This window comes from Cloeon dipterum, chromosome 1, assembly GCF_949628265.1.
Source record: "Cloeon dipterum chromosome 1, ieCloDipt1.1, whole genome shotgun sequence".
Taxonomy (NCBI): Eukaryota; Metazoa; Arthropoda; class Insecta; order Ephemeroptera; family Baetidae; genus Cloeon; species Cloeon dipterum.
In genome coordinates, this window is record NC_088786.1 from 24,538,787 (window position 1) to 24,558,562 (window position 19,776).

The following is a 19,776-nucleotide window of genomic DNA, read 5'->3' on the forward strand; positions in this document are numbered from 1 at the left end:
CCGCTCGCAAATGAACGGCGATCGATTATTATTTTCCCAACGCCCGTCAAAACGTTGTCGCGAACGCCGGCTGACAACGCCCACATTTGTCAAAATCTTGTCGGCTCTCCCGCGTGCCAAATTATTAATTGGAGCCGCTCGGCGCTGATTGACTGCGATGTGCGATGCTTGCTTCCAAATTAGAGCCGATTCAAATCCAACAGATTGAAATGAGTGCAGGGCAAAAATCGGGAGTTCAGTTGAATGGGCGCCAAGCTGAAAAATTCCTGTATGGCACCAGACTGTTCCATTTTTTGTCTCGCGTGGCCCGCGGCAATCCGCTTGATTTAAGGCTTTCACTCTAGTCGCATGTATCTCATTTAGCTTTTTACATAAAAAAGCATCCTCGCGCAGAAACTACTTCTGCGCGCTCGTGACATTTTTGTCAAGCGAGAAGACGAAAGGAGCTGCTGAGAATAAAGTTATATGGAAATGACGCACGTCTTATTTACGGTTGAGAGGTAAAGACATTTTAAAAACGAATTTGCTGATGGCGAATAAATGCCCTCTGAGTGGCACTGAATGGTGATATCTTGATTTTGTGTTTGAAACTAAAATTACTCTAAACCACGTCGCTCTTAAACAGAAAATCTTAAATTTTAAAGACAATTAAAAGAATACTAACACGTTTTTCTTGTTTTAAAATATTAACTTAGCGACCCTTTCCGGTAAAAAGTCAAATGGATTAGAGGCATTTTTTTCAAATACCATTGGAGACAATTTCAGATTCAGAATCGCGTCATTAACAAAATAAGATTAACGCTCTATAGTGTATTGATTTGGGAATAAAATTCGCGCATATTTGCCCTCAAATCGATTGTCAGCCAATGAATTAAACAGAGCTCGCCGAGATTTCTCCAGATCACCAGCGAATATTGGCAAGAGCAATTTGCGCAGGCCTTGCGGCGTTCCTCTCTTATTAGCTGTCTCTTTGAAGAAGGTCGGCTCATTGTCGGCGTCTTTGCCTCCGCCGCCCACCAACCCACTCACCCACCCACCCTCTAAAAGAGCCGATAAAATGAAACAGTGGATCGAGGCCGGGTCGTCATTATATTCGCCATGCAAATGTTGGAGTGGCTCTCGAACGGCGAGGTGTCCGTCCAGCGGCTGATTCGCGATGGCAGGCAGCCCTTGCTGTGACCCGGCCGCGGACGGCGCAGTGATTCAGCATCATTGTCTCCGCCGTCGGCGCTTCTGCTGGCGCGCTACTTTTATTGATAGACTCTCGCGTGGTGTAAGCAAATCTGGCTGCTGCGTGCCTCCTCCCTCTATTTTCACTGCCTACGAGAGCGCGGCGGCGGCAGAGGCGGCGGCGGTGAGTCCATCCCTCCGCCTCATCTTTTCAGCGGCGAAATCTGCTTACAGTCGCCTCGTCAGCCGAGAGCGAACGACACATACGGCGCGTCACCCGAGAGGTGGTGCAGCAGGAATGCCCTGGTAGCGCGTCGACTCGCAGCTCGAGTGCCGCCCCCGGGGGCAGTTGGTGGCTGCGTGCGTGCGTGCGTGTGCTTCAGTTCGCCCCAAGACAGGTGCAAAGGTTGCAGCCATGATCGACTGGGTGTCCATCGTGCGGCACTCGCGCCGACGCTTCTCCAACTACATGTACGCGGTGCCCAACAAGGTGCGCCGCCGCCAGGCCAAGATGGTGCCGACCGAGCAGCCGCCCCCGGAGGTGGTCACCACCCCCGAGGGCTACACGTGTGCCAGTGCGTCCGGCTGCTGCAGCGTAAGCTTTGCTTCCTCGCTTTATTCCACCGTTCGCCCACACAATGGCGCCGTGATTAGCGCGGCGGGCGGGGGTGAATGCGCGCATAATGGTCTCTGCGAGCCAAATTTCTCGCCCTTTTGTTCGGAAATACCTAGCTGGTGGTGCCGCCGCCGCGCGAATCGCAAGACTTGCATTCGCTGCTATTGTTCTGCAAGCGCCAAACGCTCTCGCGTCGGCTCAAGTTGCCTCGAAGCGATCAATGCATACTCAAAACTGCTTAGCTTTGAGTTTTAAACAACTTTTACGATGGAATCGTGCAATATCACCCTCTTATTATTATAATAATGCATAGCAACACTGCTTAGAAAAATTCCCGCTTCATCATTAAATTTCTGAAACGTTTTGCGTTCATTGTTTTCTTTGAACATAGTAAATTGAACCTGATTAAAATTTTTTAAATTTCATAATAAAAATAGTATTAATTTTGATTTTTATCTAGATATACACAAGTGCAAAATTTTTGGAGCGATAATTTTATTCCAAATTTAGCCCAGAATTTCATAGTCTTTTCACTTCATATAAATGCAACAATTGGACAAATAACCGACGTGCTTGTGTATTGCCAACGCTGTATCTAATTAATTTTTATTTAGAAATTGAAAAGAAAAATCTAATTAAAATGTTTTTTCCTGATTTGATTGTAGCCAATAAATACAGGTATTAAAAAATTCGACAAACACAATGGACTTCCTTCAAATCTCATTATTAGTTATCGTCCAGCGGAATTCCTTTTGGTATGTAGTTGCGATTTATTTAAATCCATAATTTAGGCTGAAATAAGTTTTACAACAATTATGTACATTACGCAAATAGTGCGTTTCAATAATATAGCAATAATTATCACAGTAAATGTAATGGTCTTACCCCGGTAAAGTCTTCGGGTCTAATAATTATATCAGTATTTTCTGCTCGCTTGCGCGGCTCCTGGTCAAGGAGCGTGAGAGCGACATGACCGGTTACGAGCGAGGGTGAGCGGTCAGTAAGGAGCATTATACAGGGTAAAGGAGAAGTGCTTTTCATACAGGAACATAATGTGTGTTATAAATAAATACAATCACGAGTATTAGGGGCTTGACGCCTACAACAGCATAATTCATGCGCAGTACACAAAATTATCAAAATTATATCAAAAACAATTTAAGAAGAAACAACATTGCCGTTCAGATCGTTGATAATAATTAAGGACAAGATCAAAAATTCGCTTAGCACCTTGACAAAAAAATGGGTGGGAAATGTGCATAATTTATCTGGCTATCGGACGTCAAAAGCCTCACGCTCGATTTAAAATCAATTATCGCGGGTCATCGGCAAAAAATCGAGTAGTTGGGAGCCAAGAGCAGCGATTGAGTGGGGCCGGGTCGCACCGGTCCTCATTTGCATTCTGAGGTTTAATTAATTCAGCGGCTCTCACATGTGTGTGCACGGACGAAAAGAGGCTGGATAGCGCTCGTGTTTACAATCACACAGCACGCTCTTGCCGCCTCGTTGGGATGGCATGCGCCCAGATTTGCACCTGTTCCACGCAACTCGAGCGTGCATCGATGGCGGAGAGAGTTTCAACTTGTAATTCCCAGGTTGGCTCTTTACATGCGCTTGTTACTCTATTAAAATTAGACATCGACCCGATTAAATTTTATAACATCCGCTCTGGATTTCACCCTTGGGGGGTTTTACTTTGTTAAATCCGTCACCGGGTGCTTTGAGGGGCTGAAAATAGAAACGCACTTAGGTCTGGAAGTTGCCAGAGGCAGTCAATTTGCATCGCTGCCCACTTGCACTCTTGATACTTATCCTTGAATGTGACACATCGCACAAGTCTTGAAGTCTGCGGATGTGCTTGCATAGCCATAAGTTACTCAATAATATAAACAATATTTTGCAACGTTGTGCTCCGGTCGTAAACTTTGGTTAGAGCCTCAGATCGTGCAAATTTGAAAATAATTTCTTTTGACCTACATTCATGTTTATGCCCACTTAATGAAAAACGTAGTTCATGCTGACATCGTCGAAAAGAGTGGACACAGTGAGTAAGGACTCCATTTTTTGGTAAATAACAACTCACGGAAAAAACAATAAAGGCATTAATGGGCCTAAATATTGTAAACCTTCCGTAACTGTTGCCCTGTGGATTCGTAGAACTTTTGAGGAAAGTGGTAACTCATCTGCGTGAGCAACAACATTCCAACCAACTCAAGGGCTTCAAAGCTGCAACATGCAGCACAACAAATACTAGTAACCAAGCAAATCTTAACAATAATGTTTGCACAACTGCTGCATGCCAGTGTCCATTTTGTATAGCAATGAAAATAGAAAAATGCACACATTAACAATTGCAAATATTATAATTTCTTATACATATTTAAAAAGCTAGAATTTCACTTTTACCCATAAGTTATTAGAGGAATGAGTTTCTGACTAACTTTTTAATTTTTAAGGCGTAGGATAAGGAAATTCCAGCTGAAAATCGGAAATTTTCCATTTGCTCTGCCTGAAAAAAAATGTTTAAAGAGATAAACAAAAATATTGATAGAACCGGATTTAACACTCCAATCTCTTCTTTTAATTATTTTAAACTGCAATCAAGTATGAAATTTGCAATACCAACTGAAATTTTGTTTGCTTTTGCTAAAATGTAACTTAACAGCTAATTTGTTTCTTCGGTTGCTTTTAAGCTTCGGATTTGACGAAAAGAATATTCTTCTATATTTGGTAGGGTTCGTCTCATTGTGATGCTAGCTTTGTATTCTATTGGTATGAGTCCCATAGCCTTGTCAACTTTATTTTGAAAAGCCGTATTCTCCAGTCCCATAGGCACAAAAATAAGAGCATCTTGATCTGAAGGCAACTCACGATACGCGGTGACATGCCATCCATGCATGACAGTATTTCCAAAACAAATCACTCTTCACTCTGGCGGCTGTCACTCTTCCTCAATATTTCACGATTGCGATTTGGTTCATGCAATACCGCTTTAACTAATTTTGCTATTTTTTGAAATTTTACATTGCATTTATAGCAAGCATGTAGACGATTTATGGCAAAAATCGGAGCATTAATCATTCTTTAGCCTCATTTCAGACAGAGAAATTTTATTCCATGCGCCCTTAATGAGTTTCCTGACAGTCAGATGTATGTTGCTGGTGTAAGAACAGTTCGTCTGTCCGTCAGTTGTTTTTGCAAACATCTTTACGGCACGTGTTGCAAGCGGCGCACAAATTTACATTTCATTAGCGAATACAAAGAAAGACTGGGCTCGCTGGCCGGCGCTGCGAGAGTGAGAGAATGAGGGAGAAAAAGCAGCGTGGCAGCCAGCACAAACAGAGTGGAAGAAGCCAAATGCATGTATTAATTTATCTTTTGAGGCTGGCGAGTGAAGCTTAAAAATTAGACCGACACGCTGGCCGAATGCAACAAAACAGTCAGTCTGGAGCACACGCTTTTGTTTCTCTCGGGCTGAGTGAGTGAGCGAGGCGTGTCGTGCCGTGCTCTCGTGTTTATCACATGCCAAATAGATTTCGAAATAGACAGCGGCGCGGCAAGAAGTCGTGCTGCTCGCCGATGGCCGCGCGCAATGCTTTTAAAACGCTCGCTCCACATTTCCACGACTGCCTCTCGAATAATGTGTTTATTTTTGAAGAAGGAAGTTAATTTCCACGCCCTATTTTCACCTCGGAGATATTTATGTAGCGCACTCTAGCGTCTGACACTTGACACATGTGTATTAGGTGGAGACTTTACGGCCGTAGAAGAGTCATAAAGCGTGTTGAAAATGTGTTGCTGTTTCAAATTTGCCTGATTGGAATCGATAGAGTCTTACAAATAAAACTCTAGGAAGTAAAATATACTAACTTATTCTGTTGCGTTCGAAGAGAGTATGTTTCCCTTTACCAGCAAAAACACTTTGGCTCGCAGCCAAACCTACTAAACACTTCAAATACCAGAGTTGTAAGCATTCTTTTTTTTACTTAAATCAATTAAATAGCGTGAGTTTTCAATCTTGTAAAAACTTCCGAAGCCGATGTCAGATCAATATCGCATTATTTCACGTCAAGAAAAAAATGAAATTAAATATACATTAGGGAAATCTTGTCAGCGAAACAGACAGCTTTGTGACGCGGTAATCTCCCGTCAAGCCAACGATTTTCGCGTATTCTAGCTCATTCTTAAACGAAAGACGCTCCCCTATTATTCCATAAATTTACCCTGACGCAATTGCTCTGATGCCACGAACGAATGAGTTTAAGCTTGTAAAAGCCAATTTAAAATCCATCGAACGTTTCTCCCAAGTAAATTTCACAGCCTCTGAACGAGCGACAGGCTTGTCGTGTCGTTCGAAACGATCGGCACGCCGAGTTGAATCCAATCAAAATGCTAATGAAGCTCCTATGTCCACAGAAGCCGAGGTATGCGCCGGACGACGATTTATTGACCTCACATTCCCCTCAACACGAGCAGGGCCACGTCATCCTGCGAAGTGATAATTACGCTCAGGTAGGTGAAACAAATCCACGCGCGTATGCTACTGCGTACACACCGCGCTCGTTGTTTTAATATTTAATTTGGCCCCGCCAGGGATTAGAGTGCGCGTTGGGCTCGCCTGTACTTAGCTAGGGGCGTGAAACGTAGGCAATATTTAGCAAAATTATGATAAATAAACGATATCCTTTTACGGGGATGCATTATTGATCGTGGTGGAACTGATCAAAAATTAATGCTTATGTCAAATTCATATGAAATAGCAATCAAATATTTAAACCCAACACATCCTTACAATTAGAGGTCACGCTGTAAAAGAGTTTTGAAATTACAAATCAATTTTTATAAATCTTCTTTTCCGTCTACGCAAAAACCCTAGGTTTTTTTCGCGACATGTAGAAATTGTGATGTCCAGGATGCAAGGACTTGAGCTCTCTTGGAAAAGATTTGTGTCAAGTAAAAATATCGGCGGCCCGAGATGTGATTCCTCAGAGCGATTGTCTAGCTTTTCAATCGATGTTCCCTGTGCAGATTGTAGGAAGAAAAGTGGTCCATCACATGGCAGAACTGCTTTGCGGTCTGATCGTTCATTTTATCTTTTCGTGGAGCTCGCGCCAGCTATTCTTCAAGTATTTGGTTGCTAGCTCTCGTAAACCGCAAATGTAAGGAATTCAGAGAAGGACGCGAGCAGACATTTTCGTCCATGGCTAACGACCTTTTTTCACATCCCTCGCCCTCGCCGGTACAATATATTCCAGCTGCGAAGCTGCACTCTCCACTGCGGAACTGCTCCCTTCCCTACACCTAGCCGGGGCAAATCCAACCCTGTATCACTGCAGATATTATGTGTGTGAGAGAGAAGTGTGTGTGCGGCAAATTATGCGGGCCCGATCTCGGATTTGCCGCTGCCCGGCGTGGCCTCCGCGCTTTATTGTTATTATTGCACGCAGAGCAGCAAGCAAGGCGGCTGCTTCCACGCGCGGACGACGCTTAATATAAATGCGGATTCTCGCGGGGCGCGGAAATGTCAAAGTTTTCCCTCGGTGCGGAAAGAGGAACAAGTTTTGTACCAGGCTAGAAGTTTGGTGTCGTGCTTTCCTAGATGGAAGAAGCTTGTAATTCGTTCTTGTTACCACCTAAAAAGCGATAAGATTTTTATTCCTCTGCAATGGGGCGTTATTCGCGATTAGCGATTGCTCTAATTTTAGGGACACCGCTTTGCTTTTATTACTGCCGATCGTAAAAGGAGGAGATTTGATCGAGATAAAGTTGCAATTATCTTTCCCCTCCTTTTCGTGCCCCAGAGGACTTAAAATTTATTACGTGGATCAGTAGTGCAGTGGGTCGAAATGTCCGAATAATTGGAACAAGTTTTAGGGCGTGGGAAATGAAACGAATCTGCTTGATCTGCCCGCTGATTAAGTTCTAAAATTAGGACTCTATTTTTAGAGCGAAAAAATTGGCCTGGAAACAAGGACTAATTTGTTCCGTTATCTGGCAAGTCCGTTTCGTGCTATCATGCAACCTGTTCGGCTTTGAGCAAAAAGTTAACTCCATTGCGTCTATAAGCCTATTGTGAGCTTATTCAAATTCATGCAAATTGCTTCTCACTGAAGTCCTCATTACAGCGCGCAAAACTTAGTTAGCGAACAAACAGCAGTCGTTCACCGGAATGAAGTCTAACTTTCACAAAGAAGTAGAGCTTTAAGTCGGCAGCAGAATTACGGGGTGGTCTCGGACAGCTGCGATGCGGTGAAATAATTGCAGCATCAAAAGTTGCCCAGTCACCCCATTTGAATATTTTATCCGTGCATTTGCATTCGAAGTCGCAAGGCCAGACTCTTTGATCTGCCTGGCGAGATCAAGCCAAAAACGCCGCTCGTTGAAACGATCGCGCCAAATGGCTGCAAATGCACATCCGGCTAATTGATAGCCGTGAATGGCGTCTGCATGCAAATTCAAATATTGGCCGTGTCGTCGGATGGCGTCGCGCGCGCAAATTTATTCCATGATAAAAGGTATTTAAGGGCGAGCTTAATGGCGGTTGCCATCCATATCTTGCAAATTCAGTTGGAGCCGCGCCAATATAATAAAACACGCCCGCCGGCGACGCTCCATTCCATGCCCGCGCGCGCACGCCTTTTTTGTTAGCAACAAATGTCATCAGTCGGCCAACTTTTTCTGCCTGGCGTCAGCCCGTGCCTTATCAATCAAAATCCAACACACTCGCCAAAACTCTTCAATTGTGCCATTTATGGTAGGCGTTAAGTCGAAACGACCAGCACGTCAACTCTAAAACCACCTTTCGTGGAGAGGGATTAAAATGTTTATGGAATTAATGAAAAAACAAGCGCCTGTGATGACTTTATCGTTCATATTTATAATTCGTTTAGGGTAACGATCATCAATTATAGGAATCGGCAAATTTTCACTCTAGTTTTTAGGCAGACTTAACCAGAGGCATCTTAGGCTTGGGATTTTTAGTCGTTTTCTCGACTAAAATCGACTTTTAGATGCTTTGAACCAGATTTCATTATAATTTATTTTTTCGGCTGCAAGAGTCAATTTCATAGAGATACAAAATGCGAAAAATGCAAATTGTATTGATTTTCTTCCGATTTTTTATATTCCAAGTAACAAAAATTCAGCTTGCGATCGCAAAATTACAATTTTTGCAGTATTTTTTACTATAACTAACTTCCATGACTCCGTAAAATTGCGAGTTTTAAGATTAAAAATAGTTATAGTTAAAATTTAAAATCAAATTAGGGTCCGCTTTTCAAATCAATCTAGATATCAGAACTTGTTACATCATTCTATTAATTACATCACGTGAATTATTTTACTTATTCTATATATAATTACTCAAGACTAAGCATTCATCTCTCGGTGAGTCCTTTGCTAGGCAGATCAATGCGCATCATGCTGGAAACACCATTCAAAAGGGTGGAATGGAATAAAGCATCAAAATCCAACGATATTGTCGCGCTATGGTAACCACTCGTCTGCGTGAGACACCGTAATTATTTATCCCACATGGAGAGAATAATACTGTTTGTTTCGAAAGCATTAGGTTGAGTATACAATTTCCAAGCAGCTGTGACGTGCAGGTTGCATAATGTGTTATTGCACAGTATTGCTTTGTGCTTTAATTAGTGTGCATGGTTGCGACTTCTGTAATCCATTTAAAAATTCATCCTTCGTTCCATTGAGTGGCAAGTGGCGCGAAGAAACGGTGTTTATGGATTTTGTTGGAATTTTCATTTTCAGCAATTAATGCGTACTTGGCCTTTGGAGGCAGTTGGAAGTAATTGCAGTTTTACTTTGTCCAAGTTTAATGCCGATGGTGCGCAGGAGTCTGCGCTTAATTTTAATCAACCGAGCCGCAGACGCCTCTTGACGAGTGTGCTGTTCTTTGCGAACACAATTACAGTGCGAAAGCTCGCCAGCGTCTGTAAAAATAGACGCATTCTTTCCTTGCTTCCATCCATCTATCTTGCCCCAAACAATAAAAGCAGTGAAAGTGTGTACACGCAGCATTGGCCAATTTCCAAGTGCTACATAAATTGCATGAATAATCTTTGTCGGGTGGTGCTCGCAAAGGAAGACAAATCTGCTTGGAGATTAGCGGGCATTTCAAGTCAGGAACTAATTAGCCGACCGAGATGGGTGTTCAGGAAGAAGATCTGGGTCGCACCGAGCGCCGGTCAATTTTTTGCTCCGGTGCTGAGTGAGTGAGTGAGTGAGTGATCTCGTCTGTGCTTTGTTCCTCCACGGGTCATTTAATCCAGCAGCCCTTTTTTAATTCCAAAGTCTGCGGCTCCGCGAGGCCCCAGCCGGCTGGTTTTTATTCCGCCGAAGCATCTGAAGCCGAGAGAATCGCGGAAAAATCGGCACCAGCTCGTTCAGCTATTATAGGAAAGGAAGGCACGAGTATTATTTGATCGGCTGGTGGAAAATGACATTACTTGCCTCAGCTGTCGCACGGAGACGATTGCTTCCTTTGAATTCAACGCACGAAATCGAGTTTGCCGTCCTGCCCGGCAACATCCGGTTTACCTGCGTAATGAGATTACACCATGCTATTTACAGCTAGTTAGATTAGCATGGTTGGTGCAGCAAAGGAGAGTTCACTCGAAATTGCTTTCCTTTTTATAGTAAATGAAGTCGATTTGAAGAAAGGGACTATCACAAAGGCTCGTTCAATGTGGGAAAAACAACTTCCCTGTACAATATGCAAGTAGAAGTTCGAGTTGCTTATTTATTCAATAAACGTAACAGTTTATCTCTAGGGATACTCTCCAATATAGTAAGAGGAAAAAAGTTGTACAGTGATACATGTAACATAAGAGGAACTGATTAAAAATTAACATGCAACTCGTCCTCATTATTTATAAACATCCGCATGGGATTTCGGAAAGTTTTTACCCCTCTAAACGTACATAAAGCTAATAAAAAATTCAACAGTCGCAAAGGAAATTTTTTAATATGAGAATTTCAAATCCTTGCTGATGCCACGCGTATGGCATATTTTTATCCTTTTCAAAAGCTCTTTCTCGGCGAGAATTGCCTAGTATCCATGGCGAATATTCGACGAGAAACAGCCTGCCGGCGCCTTTTGTGAGCATTGTCTTGGAATGTATGTATCAAATAAAATAAGGCATAATACATACGCGTGCGCATAAAACGCGAATAGCCTTTTTTCCATTGTGATCGGAGAGCGTATAGAAAGGATTTGAACACCCAGCGTGCGGAGAACGCGCGAAGCCCGATAATAAAATATTCGGCCAATCAATATGCGACGCGAAAGCGGCCGATGAATACCAAAATAAACACAAACACAGCCAGAGAGTTCTTTTGTGTGTCCTATGTGCGAGGGGCACGTCAAATATCGATGCAGTTCGGCGACCCTTCCGCTAATCCTCGCCCAGTCACTCATTGTCAGCAAACTCTGTGGCACACAGAAAATGAACAAACTGTCTCGACGCCGATCAAATATTCAGCAGCTTGTTTATTGGCCTGTCGACCCTCCAGCGCGGAATACGAATCCCCTCTTTCCGAAAATTCACATTCTCGCCCTGCGCCAGAAGGGCGCGGCTGCTGCTCTTTTTAATGAGCATAGTTGGCAAAAACGCTTGGTGGCTATGCAACGCGCACACACGTGCGCCCGGCAGGTTGCCTACCCACCCCGTGTTGCGGTCTCCTTAAGCGGTAATTGGATGCAACACCGATCGATACCTACCACAAGTAATTTCCGAATCGATGACATTTCTTTTAAGGTCCCCTGGCATGTGTACATAGGAAACAAAGAAAGGTCGTGGCCCGAAAACGTCAGAGAGCGGCGGCAATCTCCGTAAAATAGTGTTTCCATCAGCGCGGAATGTAAGTGGCAATTAAGGAGAATTAAAACGTGGCCCGAGAAGGGAACAAGGCGTAAAAAGTTCCGTGATTGCGGTTGACGTCAGTAAAACACACAGCTCGGCCCGTGTTTTGCTCGCCATCATCTTAAATTTATTTAACGTCGCGGCCAGCGGCACGCGAAAGCCACTTTCCCGAATTTGATTCGCATCAGCCGACCGGCGTCCATTAATCACTGCGCGCGGCCGCTCGATAGCAGGCCGAATCCTTAAATTCGCCCATCGTCGCCGGGTGTTGACCCAGATCGCAACATCGATACAATTAGGCTCGAACGACTGATGAGTTGCGCTGATGGATTTTATGTCGGTGGTGAGAAGAAGCACCCCTCCCGGCACGGCCCGACGATGAAAGCCAGGTCGTTTGGTTTTTAGTTGCCAGCCCAAATGAGGCAAGGGTGATTTGGCGCGGGCCGATTTTCGCCGTCGTATCACCCGCCGACGCGCGCGTGTGTGTGTGTTTTCGGCGGCACGCGCGTGTGCGGCTCCGCCACGACATGCAATAATTGAGGGTTGCGTAGCGTGTAGTCTAGAAAAAGGGGTCGATGGAGTGGAGCAGAGTTGGCCAACTTTTCCGAAGCACGACTAGCTCCAGAGAAATTCAAATCTGCGGCTGTGCAACTGACGCGCATCCGACGCGAACAAAACCGGTTTGCCGGCATCACAAAAAGGCAAATCGAATGAAGACGTGCGGCGGCGGCTGCAGAGTGTTTTAGCCCGATTAAAATTCTGCGCCAAAGTCAGTGCGGCGGCCGGGGCGTGAATTTTTAATGTGTCGGCCGGCGTCAAGGTAGGCACACCCGCTGCTGATGACAGCGATGATCGGCTCGATCGAGTTCTTTCGCCGCGCAGGAACGTGATTTCTGCGTCACAACACGCCTCGCCTGGCGCGTTCGGCACTGATAGTCACGTCCAGTTGGCACCAGTGCCCGTAGGGGTGGCTGCTACTTATTCAGGCAGCCAGCAGCACTCGAGTGTGCGACTTCACGTGGTGCATGGTGCAGCGACTGAGCCACCGCTCTTCCGTAAGCCCCTTTTCGCCGCTTGACGTCCAGTGTTCCGCCAAAATTACGGTCCCCTGCCCTTTTTTCTCTTCCCTATTCGAGTCTTTCCACCGCCTCTTGCCGAATTCACCGAATGTCAGTTCCGATTTCTGCACATTTCGTGAGTTTTTTTCCTTTGAGGTTAGGGCTGTCGGCCGCGTTTAACGTTCGTATCTTGCCAGGTTTATTATTTGCGAACCAAGCTAATGGACCGTTTAATGAAATCCGTGAAAAAAGTGGCTGGAATGAAACGCGTCTGCCTAGCTTTTCGTTCGTCTTTTATGGAGGGTTTTAGTGCTGGACCATGTTCAGCGGCGGTCGGTATTGTTGTTGTCTTCTTATTTTTGCGCGTCTTTGTTTTTGTTATTCATGAAAACAAGAGCGAGTCGGCGAGCGGCTGTCGCACGATAGCATTGTGCCGCCGCTGCCACCGCGCTGAGCGGAGCGAAATACATACTTTCGCCCTCTTTCTCAGTCAAAAAAACGTACTTTCTCTGCTGAAATGCTTCACGATTCCGGACTATTGCTTTTAGCATGATTGTCCTTTTGTTCGATCGAATCCTTCGTTGCCAGCTCTCGCAAACAAAAAGAACGAATTTCTTTCAAATTTGCCACAAAACTTGCGACTCAACCGGCTTGATGTCTAATTTATGATGAACTATTACCTCTCAAAAATTCTATTTTTATGCTTGGCTGTTTAACTTCATTTTGCTAGACTATGGTTCATAAAATTGTAGCAATCAAAACTTACCAATTAACTGAATTTTTAATAAAAATAAATAAATTTTTTCCTAAGTAGTTGAGTTTTTGGTAAGAGAGCTCAAGACGCTATTGAGTTGGACAAAACATTCAAGGTGTAAATAAATGATATTTAACTCCAGCTACTTTGCCGTATTGTAATTGAATCCTGGTGAGACTTTACGAAAGCTGCTTACCCACCGTTGGCGTAGTCGTACACCGAAAACGACAGTGCCCGGCGCTTAAGGTTCTATGTATAGCCTCTTTTCGCTCTCAAATTCACGGCAGACGCACGTGTTTTAATTAGCTGCTCTCGGTGAAGCGCTGACAAACGCTAACTGTGGCCAAAAGTGAACACCGGCAACAAACCAAATCCAGCCTGCGCTGCTGTCACTGATTGAACGCTTGCTTTTTGCTAATCAATCGCCTCTGACAATCGAGTGAGCAACTCAATTAATCAGCAAGCCGATTGAAAGTTGCCCGAGCGGGTTCACACGAGCTTCGTTAGTGCAGCTTTCTCACCGCAATTTCTTGCCCCAATTACTCGATTTCATATACGGCTGCAGCAGTTGCAGTTGAAAAGACGCCTTTGTTTCATTTATGCGGCTGCTAAATTACATGACTGTATTCACACCGTCCCAAATGAAGCTCTTCATTATTGTTGCGAATTTGCAGCTGAAAAGCAGCGTATCGCGGCGGGAATCTCTGCTTCCTCTTCATCATCAAAGTTACGCCCGTTTTAATAATTAAAACTGGTCTGCCGTTCTCTCGATTAAACATTTGCCGCAAAATCTGATTATATAGCACTGCAGTCTTTCGGGCCTTGTTCGCCGGCCACGATTAATTTTAGCGTCGTGCATAAATAACCGCACGCTCAATTAAACGCGTAAAAAACAACCGACCGATTTGGTATCGATCAGCTGAAACCAGTTTTTCGCGCCGGCAGCGATCTCTGATTCTTTTATTTCCACCCCCAGATATTGCTATCGCCGTCATCTCCAGCGCGCACAGATATCAATTTTCATTTCAACCCGTTTAATCCAGCCTTATTGGGAAACGTTCTCGCACGAGAGTCTGCCGGCGATGAAAACATGATGAGGCACAAAGAATAGTAGTTGCGAGTTAATTTCACGTGAGGGACGCCCGTGATATGAACATCAAAAGTCGGGAGCCTCGTTTTGTAGCGTTTTCCAGATGTACGGGGCGGCAAAGTGCTTTTCCAGCGCTCGGCGATATGAATTTGTGCGCCGCGCTTGTTTATCACGCGACGGTGGAAAAAGTTTTTCAACGCAAAACGCGCGCACAGATAATGCATATCATGCCACCCTTATACGACTAATATGGTACGTGTTTTGTGTGTCTGTGTACCGCTGAATTTATTTATTTCCAACAAAGGCTAGCTCACTCAGCCGCGCGGACCTCTAGTTCAATATTTCGCCTTTGTTTGTCTACATTGTGAGCCACTCTCACTCGCACCCATACAAATTTAATAATAAAACACCGCAACCAGAACGGGAGTGGGAGAGAGGCTCGGCGGCTAAATTTAATCGACTCCTTCTGCTTCACTAAACTTGCTTTTCCGCCGGCTCTCTTTATTACATGGCGCCGGCGCCCCGAAAATCCAGCAAAGCCTTCTTTTTTCGCGGCCCTGGGGGCAGGTTTTTAATTAACGGCGCTGCTGTCAAAAAAGCGGCGTCAGCCGAAAGAGCAAATGTGGCGAAAAATCGACTCGCTCGCAAAACAAGACCAGAACGAGCCGAGACACTCGCTTTTCGTATAATTATCATTCCCTTTTTGCGACACGTTCGCCTAAAACGCGACAGCGAGAAACATTCAGACGGCAGTGCTGTGCTGAGGACGCGTTTGTATTTTTGTAAAATGATTTTCCTGCGTGACGAATTTTTAAGAAGGGGCTTACAACAGCTCTTTGTATTTCAGTATACATTTATTTTTGTTTTGTCTACAAAATCCTCCCAAATCTGTCTAAATCCGAGATATGGATGACGTGAAAAATTGGACGTTTCGTTTAAACAAAAAAGATTAAATCAATGAAAACAACAGCCTTGTTTTCCCTTAGTTTTCAAATTTATATCAATATGAGTGAATCATCAGTCTCAAAATATCCTTTAATTAACTTTAACGTAGACGAATAATTTGATTTAATTATTAGTATCCCTTCTTGGTTCAGACTCTCTGAAACAAACATAAATGTTGACGGTGTTTTTTTTTATCAATTTTACTTGCTACGTCTAATGGAAAACACTCATTATTGAAAATTTCCATTCTGCACTCATGGGATCTGTTTGAAGTCCCTTAACAGAGTACTCCTGGTAAAATTTTTATATCATACAAGCTTTCTCGTCGGAAAAAAAGCATTTCCAGTTCAATCAGCGCATTCGTGCGGTGAATCGCCAGGTGCTCGAAGCCTTTGTGTTTGTTTCGTTCCGCAAGAGCGGCCGATTGAAAAATCACCGCCGCGTTATTAATTCGCGAGCAATTATGCGATTCAATGGACGAGTTGTGTGTGTGTTCTGCGGTCTGCGGCTTGCAGTAACACACGCGAGGCGTAGATTATCCTTGAGTTGCTCTTTTGGCAAATGTGATAAGGAGTCCCGCGGGGGATGAAAAACCACCCTCTCAGCCCTTTCGCCCGGCGGCTCGCATGCCAAGAAAACGCAGCAGAAATTGTCGCCCCGGCCGGAGCAATCGAGGAAATATTGGAAACGGGCACTACCACCGCGGGCGAGAATAGCCGACCACTTTTCGTGTTGGCCCGTCCCTTTTCCGGTCCAAACCCGGGTACCACACAAGAAGTACGGAAAGCTTCATAAATCACGCTATTAATCGCACGGCAGCTCGTGCTGCTAACGAATGTGCATTTATCCTCGAGGAGTCGATGAAAATTGCTGTATTATACTGTGCACCACGGATAATATTGGTCGATTTAAAAACACTTTCATGATTCACTGTAAGCAGGCACCAAATGTTTTATTTTACTGCTTGGTCGTCGATATCCCAGCTGTGCAGTTTCAACAGAAAAAGTGTCTTTCCTCGGTGTGAGAAAAAATTTCAACTGACTCTAACATGCTCGAATTCATCGCTACATATTGACAAAGTTTCAAACGAAAGTTGATTCTTCAATTCGGCCATTTTTATTTACCAAATTTTACGGAGCACTGGATGTCTGCGGCCCCCCTGCGTGAAACAAAAGCTCATCTATTTAATTAAAAACTTCATTCAGAAGGGTGGCTCAGTAAGGGAGCAATGCTGGTGACCAGGGTCGGAATGGCCGCTGGACCATGTGTTCCCTCCTGTGCCCCAAGAAGAAGCTAAAAAAGTTGGTCCGTTTTGACTCGATCGTCGACACCTACTCGCTCTCTGAGGTCAACTCGGCGGCGACCACTTCAGCTGCTGGCAGGGTGAGTTTGCTGCTGATGCTGCGGGCCAGCCTTCTGCAAATTAGATTACACTGCTTCCCTCTGGCACCGCTAGCAGAGTGCCGCCAATTTCGCAAAAGCCCAGTTAGCCGCTCTCTCTTTTTTTGCCGTTCCTTAGATCTGCATCTGCTTTTAACCCTCCGAGACGCTCTCATAAATTTATTTACCAGAAATCACATTTCGGCCCGGAAACGGCGTTTTAAATTTTATGCTCTCGCTCTCTCGACTATCGCGTCGTCACGACTAGATTCTCGAGGGAAGCTTTTCATTTGGGTTGCGGCGTGACTTGTGACTGACTGGCTGTCCTTTAACACGGAGCGGATTTTCGGAATTTAATTATTCGCGTGAGCCCGGCTCGCTTTTACAGCAGGCTAATGTCAACTGATTTGACTTCTGTCTGTTAGCCAGTAATTCAACATTCTGTGCGCCTGACAAACGGCACCAACATGTTGAATGCTCGCCATATCGTGCGTGCTAATTTTAATATATTCGACTGAACAAGTTGACAAGCTGCGTTTTTATACAACACGGTGGTTGGATAAAAATCGAGTGTGTGCAAAATGTATTTATCAATGGAAATGAAAAGCTCATTTTTGGCTTCATATTGGCCATATGTTCTCATTTTCACAAAATAAGCCCTTTAAACGGGTCCTACAAAAATCAACGGTTCAATTTTTTTAATTTTAAACGTGGAGATGAAAATATAATGCATGTTAAATGAACTAGACTGACATCATTATTTAAATTATATTTTTAATTCTTACATATTGTATTTTAAAACGAAATTTAGTGCAGCTATTCCGACTTAACTGCTTGTTTTGCAGGTTTAACATTTCAAAAATACTCCAGTTAAAAATATTGTGATGGTCAACACTTGTTTGCGCGTGGCAACAAGCTTCAATAAAAAGTACCAACAAGCAAACTCCCTCTTCCGGGCTTTGATCCGAAATCACCACACGAGCCATATAGGGCCAACTGGAAATTGTGGCACGAATTTATCTGAAAATTGGCACCGACACGTGAGCTCGATCCAATGAGCGCGAGTGAAAAGGCCGTCAGGAAAACAATCGGCTTTTTTGTCCCTCTTGACTCTCTCATTCGAGTCCATTTCAATTAAACTGACTTTTCCTCCCTTTATCATACAAACACGCGAGTGACTCTTGCCTCTCGACACTTGTTTTCGTCAGACAAACCGGCATCTGTTCAGGCGGCATAAATTGCCATCAAATTCGATTAAACAAAATGTCTCTCGGCTGTTGGTTTTGATTCAACGACGGAATATTATTTTAAGCACTGCGTTTCAAGAGCACGGATCGATTCACTTCTGCACTTAATTACTCAAGAAAGGCCTTTGTGATGCCTCAGATAAGTAATGACGTCACCCGCAGTCGCTTTCTTTTCACAATCCTCGAGACAATGTGAACAGGGTTCTAAATCAAAATCAAATTATTGATTTCTCCTATCAGACACGCAATTCTGTCACAAAGGAATGCCGTCAAGAAAAGAACCAGAATAAATAATATCGTTAACGGAAAATAAAATGTATAATAAGATCGAATTATACCCTCTCTAACAACGCTTTTTCCACGAACGCAGACTTTTCCTTATTTGCAACAATTTTTATACACAAAAAAAATCCTCATTCTTTTACTTTTGCAATTCGATTAGTAAGTTTAGAAATTTTTTGTAATAATGATCAGAAAGTTAAAAAATGTCTCAGAAGGATTGTGGTTAACAACAAATTTGCGAGAACACGCATGGCAATGAAACCACAAAAAACAATGATGATAACTGCCTGACGGATTTGAATTTCTTCAAACATTTTGAAAATAATTTACAATTTTTAGGCCCTCTCATTTTTCAGTCCTCGTTTTTTCCTCTTTGTGTCATCAACATTTCATTCCGATTTTTGTAATCCTTTTTTATTCTGAAACATAATACTAAAGAGAAAGATGATGATGATGGGGAGACAGAGAGATGACGTTATAAAGTTTACCACCGGCCTTCGTTTATTTTACGCGCCATGAAAATGAATATCCAATATAACGAAACGCGCGTATTATACGCTTTATATCGATTTCCAACATGAAAAATATAGCGGTGCTCATTTCAAGTCTCGAAGACATGCAAAGATAATGTTATTCCTGGTTAGAAAAGCACAAGCCCCGAGTTCTTTCCATCGTGCAAGTGCACTAAATTTGCGTCTCTTTTTTATTTACGGCGCGCCACCACTTCACCGCCGCCGCGTGCGTATAAATTAAAGTCGGCGGAGGAGCATATTGCATTCTTCGACAGCGCGTGGCAGAAATTTATTGAGACGTTGGTGCGCGCATAAACGACGCAGCACGTAATAACGAAACTAGAAACGCCGCTTGAGTGTCAGGCAGCGCGCGTGGCATGATTATTGAATTATGATTATTCCATCAGCTGCTGATAACGTTGCAGGAGCACGCAATCAATAAATCCATATTACACCCGGCGCACACACGCGCGCCCGCTCGATGCGGTGTGGCTCTCCACAAACACCGCGCTCGTTCTGTGCCCAAACAACAACTGCATGTGTGTTGCCGTGGCCGCACAAGGGTGCTTTTGACCTGGAAAGCTGAGAGGCACAGAACCCTCTATCGATAGTTACTCTGTCGATTGATGTTATGTTTATTAATTATAATTTTTTATCGGTTCATCTCTTTCGAGATGGGTGACCCCATAATAACGAACCACTCGCGACAACTCCGCGCCCCAATAACATCGTAAACAAATAACATGAGCGCAAGCTGGGTTTGCCTATTTTGCAATGCGCAAAAATGCACCACTGATTTTGAGCGCAAAATACCAGCTGGAAAACCCACCAGTTTTGGGTT

At 44.0% G+C, this 19,776-nt stretch overlaps 1 protein-coding gene across 11 annotated transcripts in view; it reads left to right on the forward strand.

Moving 5' to 3' along the window:
- dlg1 (discs large 1) overlaps nucleotides 1–19,776 on the forward strand; it is an 84,720-nt gene that overhangs the window by 50,649 nt on the left and 14,295 nt on the right. For 8 of the 11 annotated variants that reach the window (XM_065497870.1, XM_065497871.1, XM_065497864.1 and 5 more), the window contains one exon: nucleotides 6,203–6,298. In XM_065497870.1, coding sequence (XP_065353942.1) covers nucleotides 6,203–6,298 — 96 coding nt within the window. Of the gene's footprint in view, nucleotides 1–6,202; nucleotides 6,299–12,589; nucleotides 12,723–16,719; nucleotides 16,898–19,776 lie in introns of those variants that run through there. The other 3 variants (XM_065497874.1, XM_065497867.1, XM_065497876.1) reach the window with 3 other exon arrangements.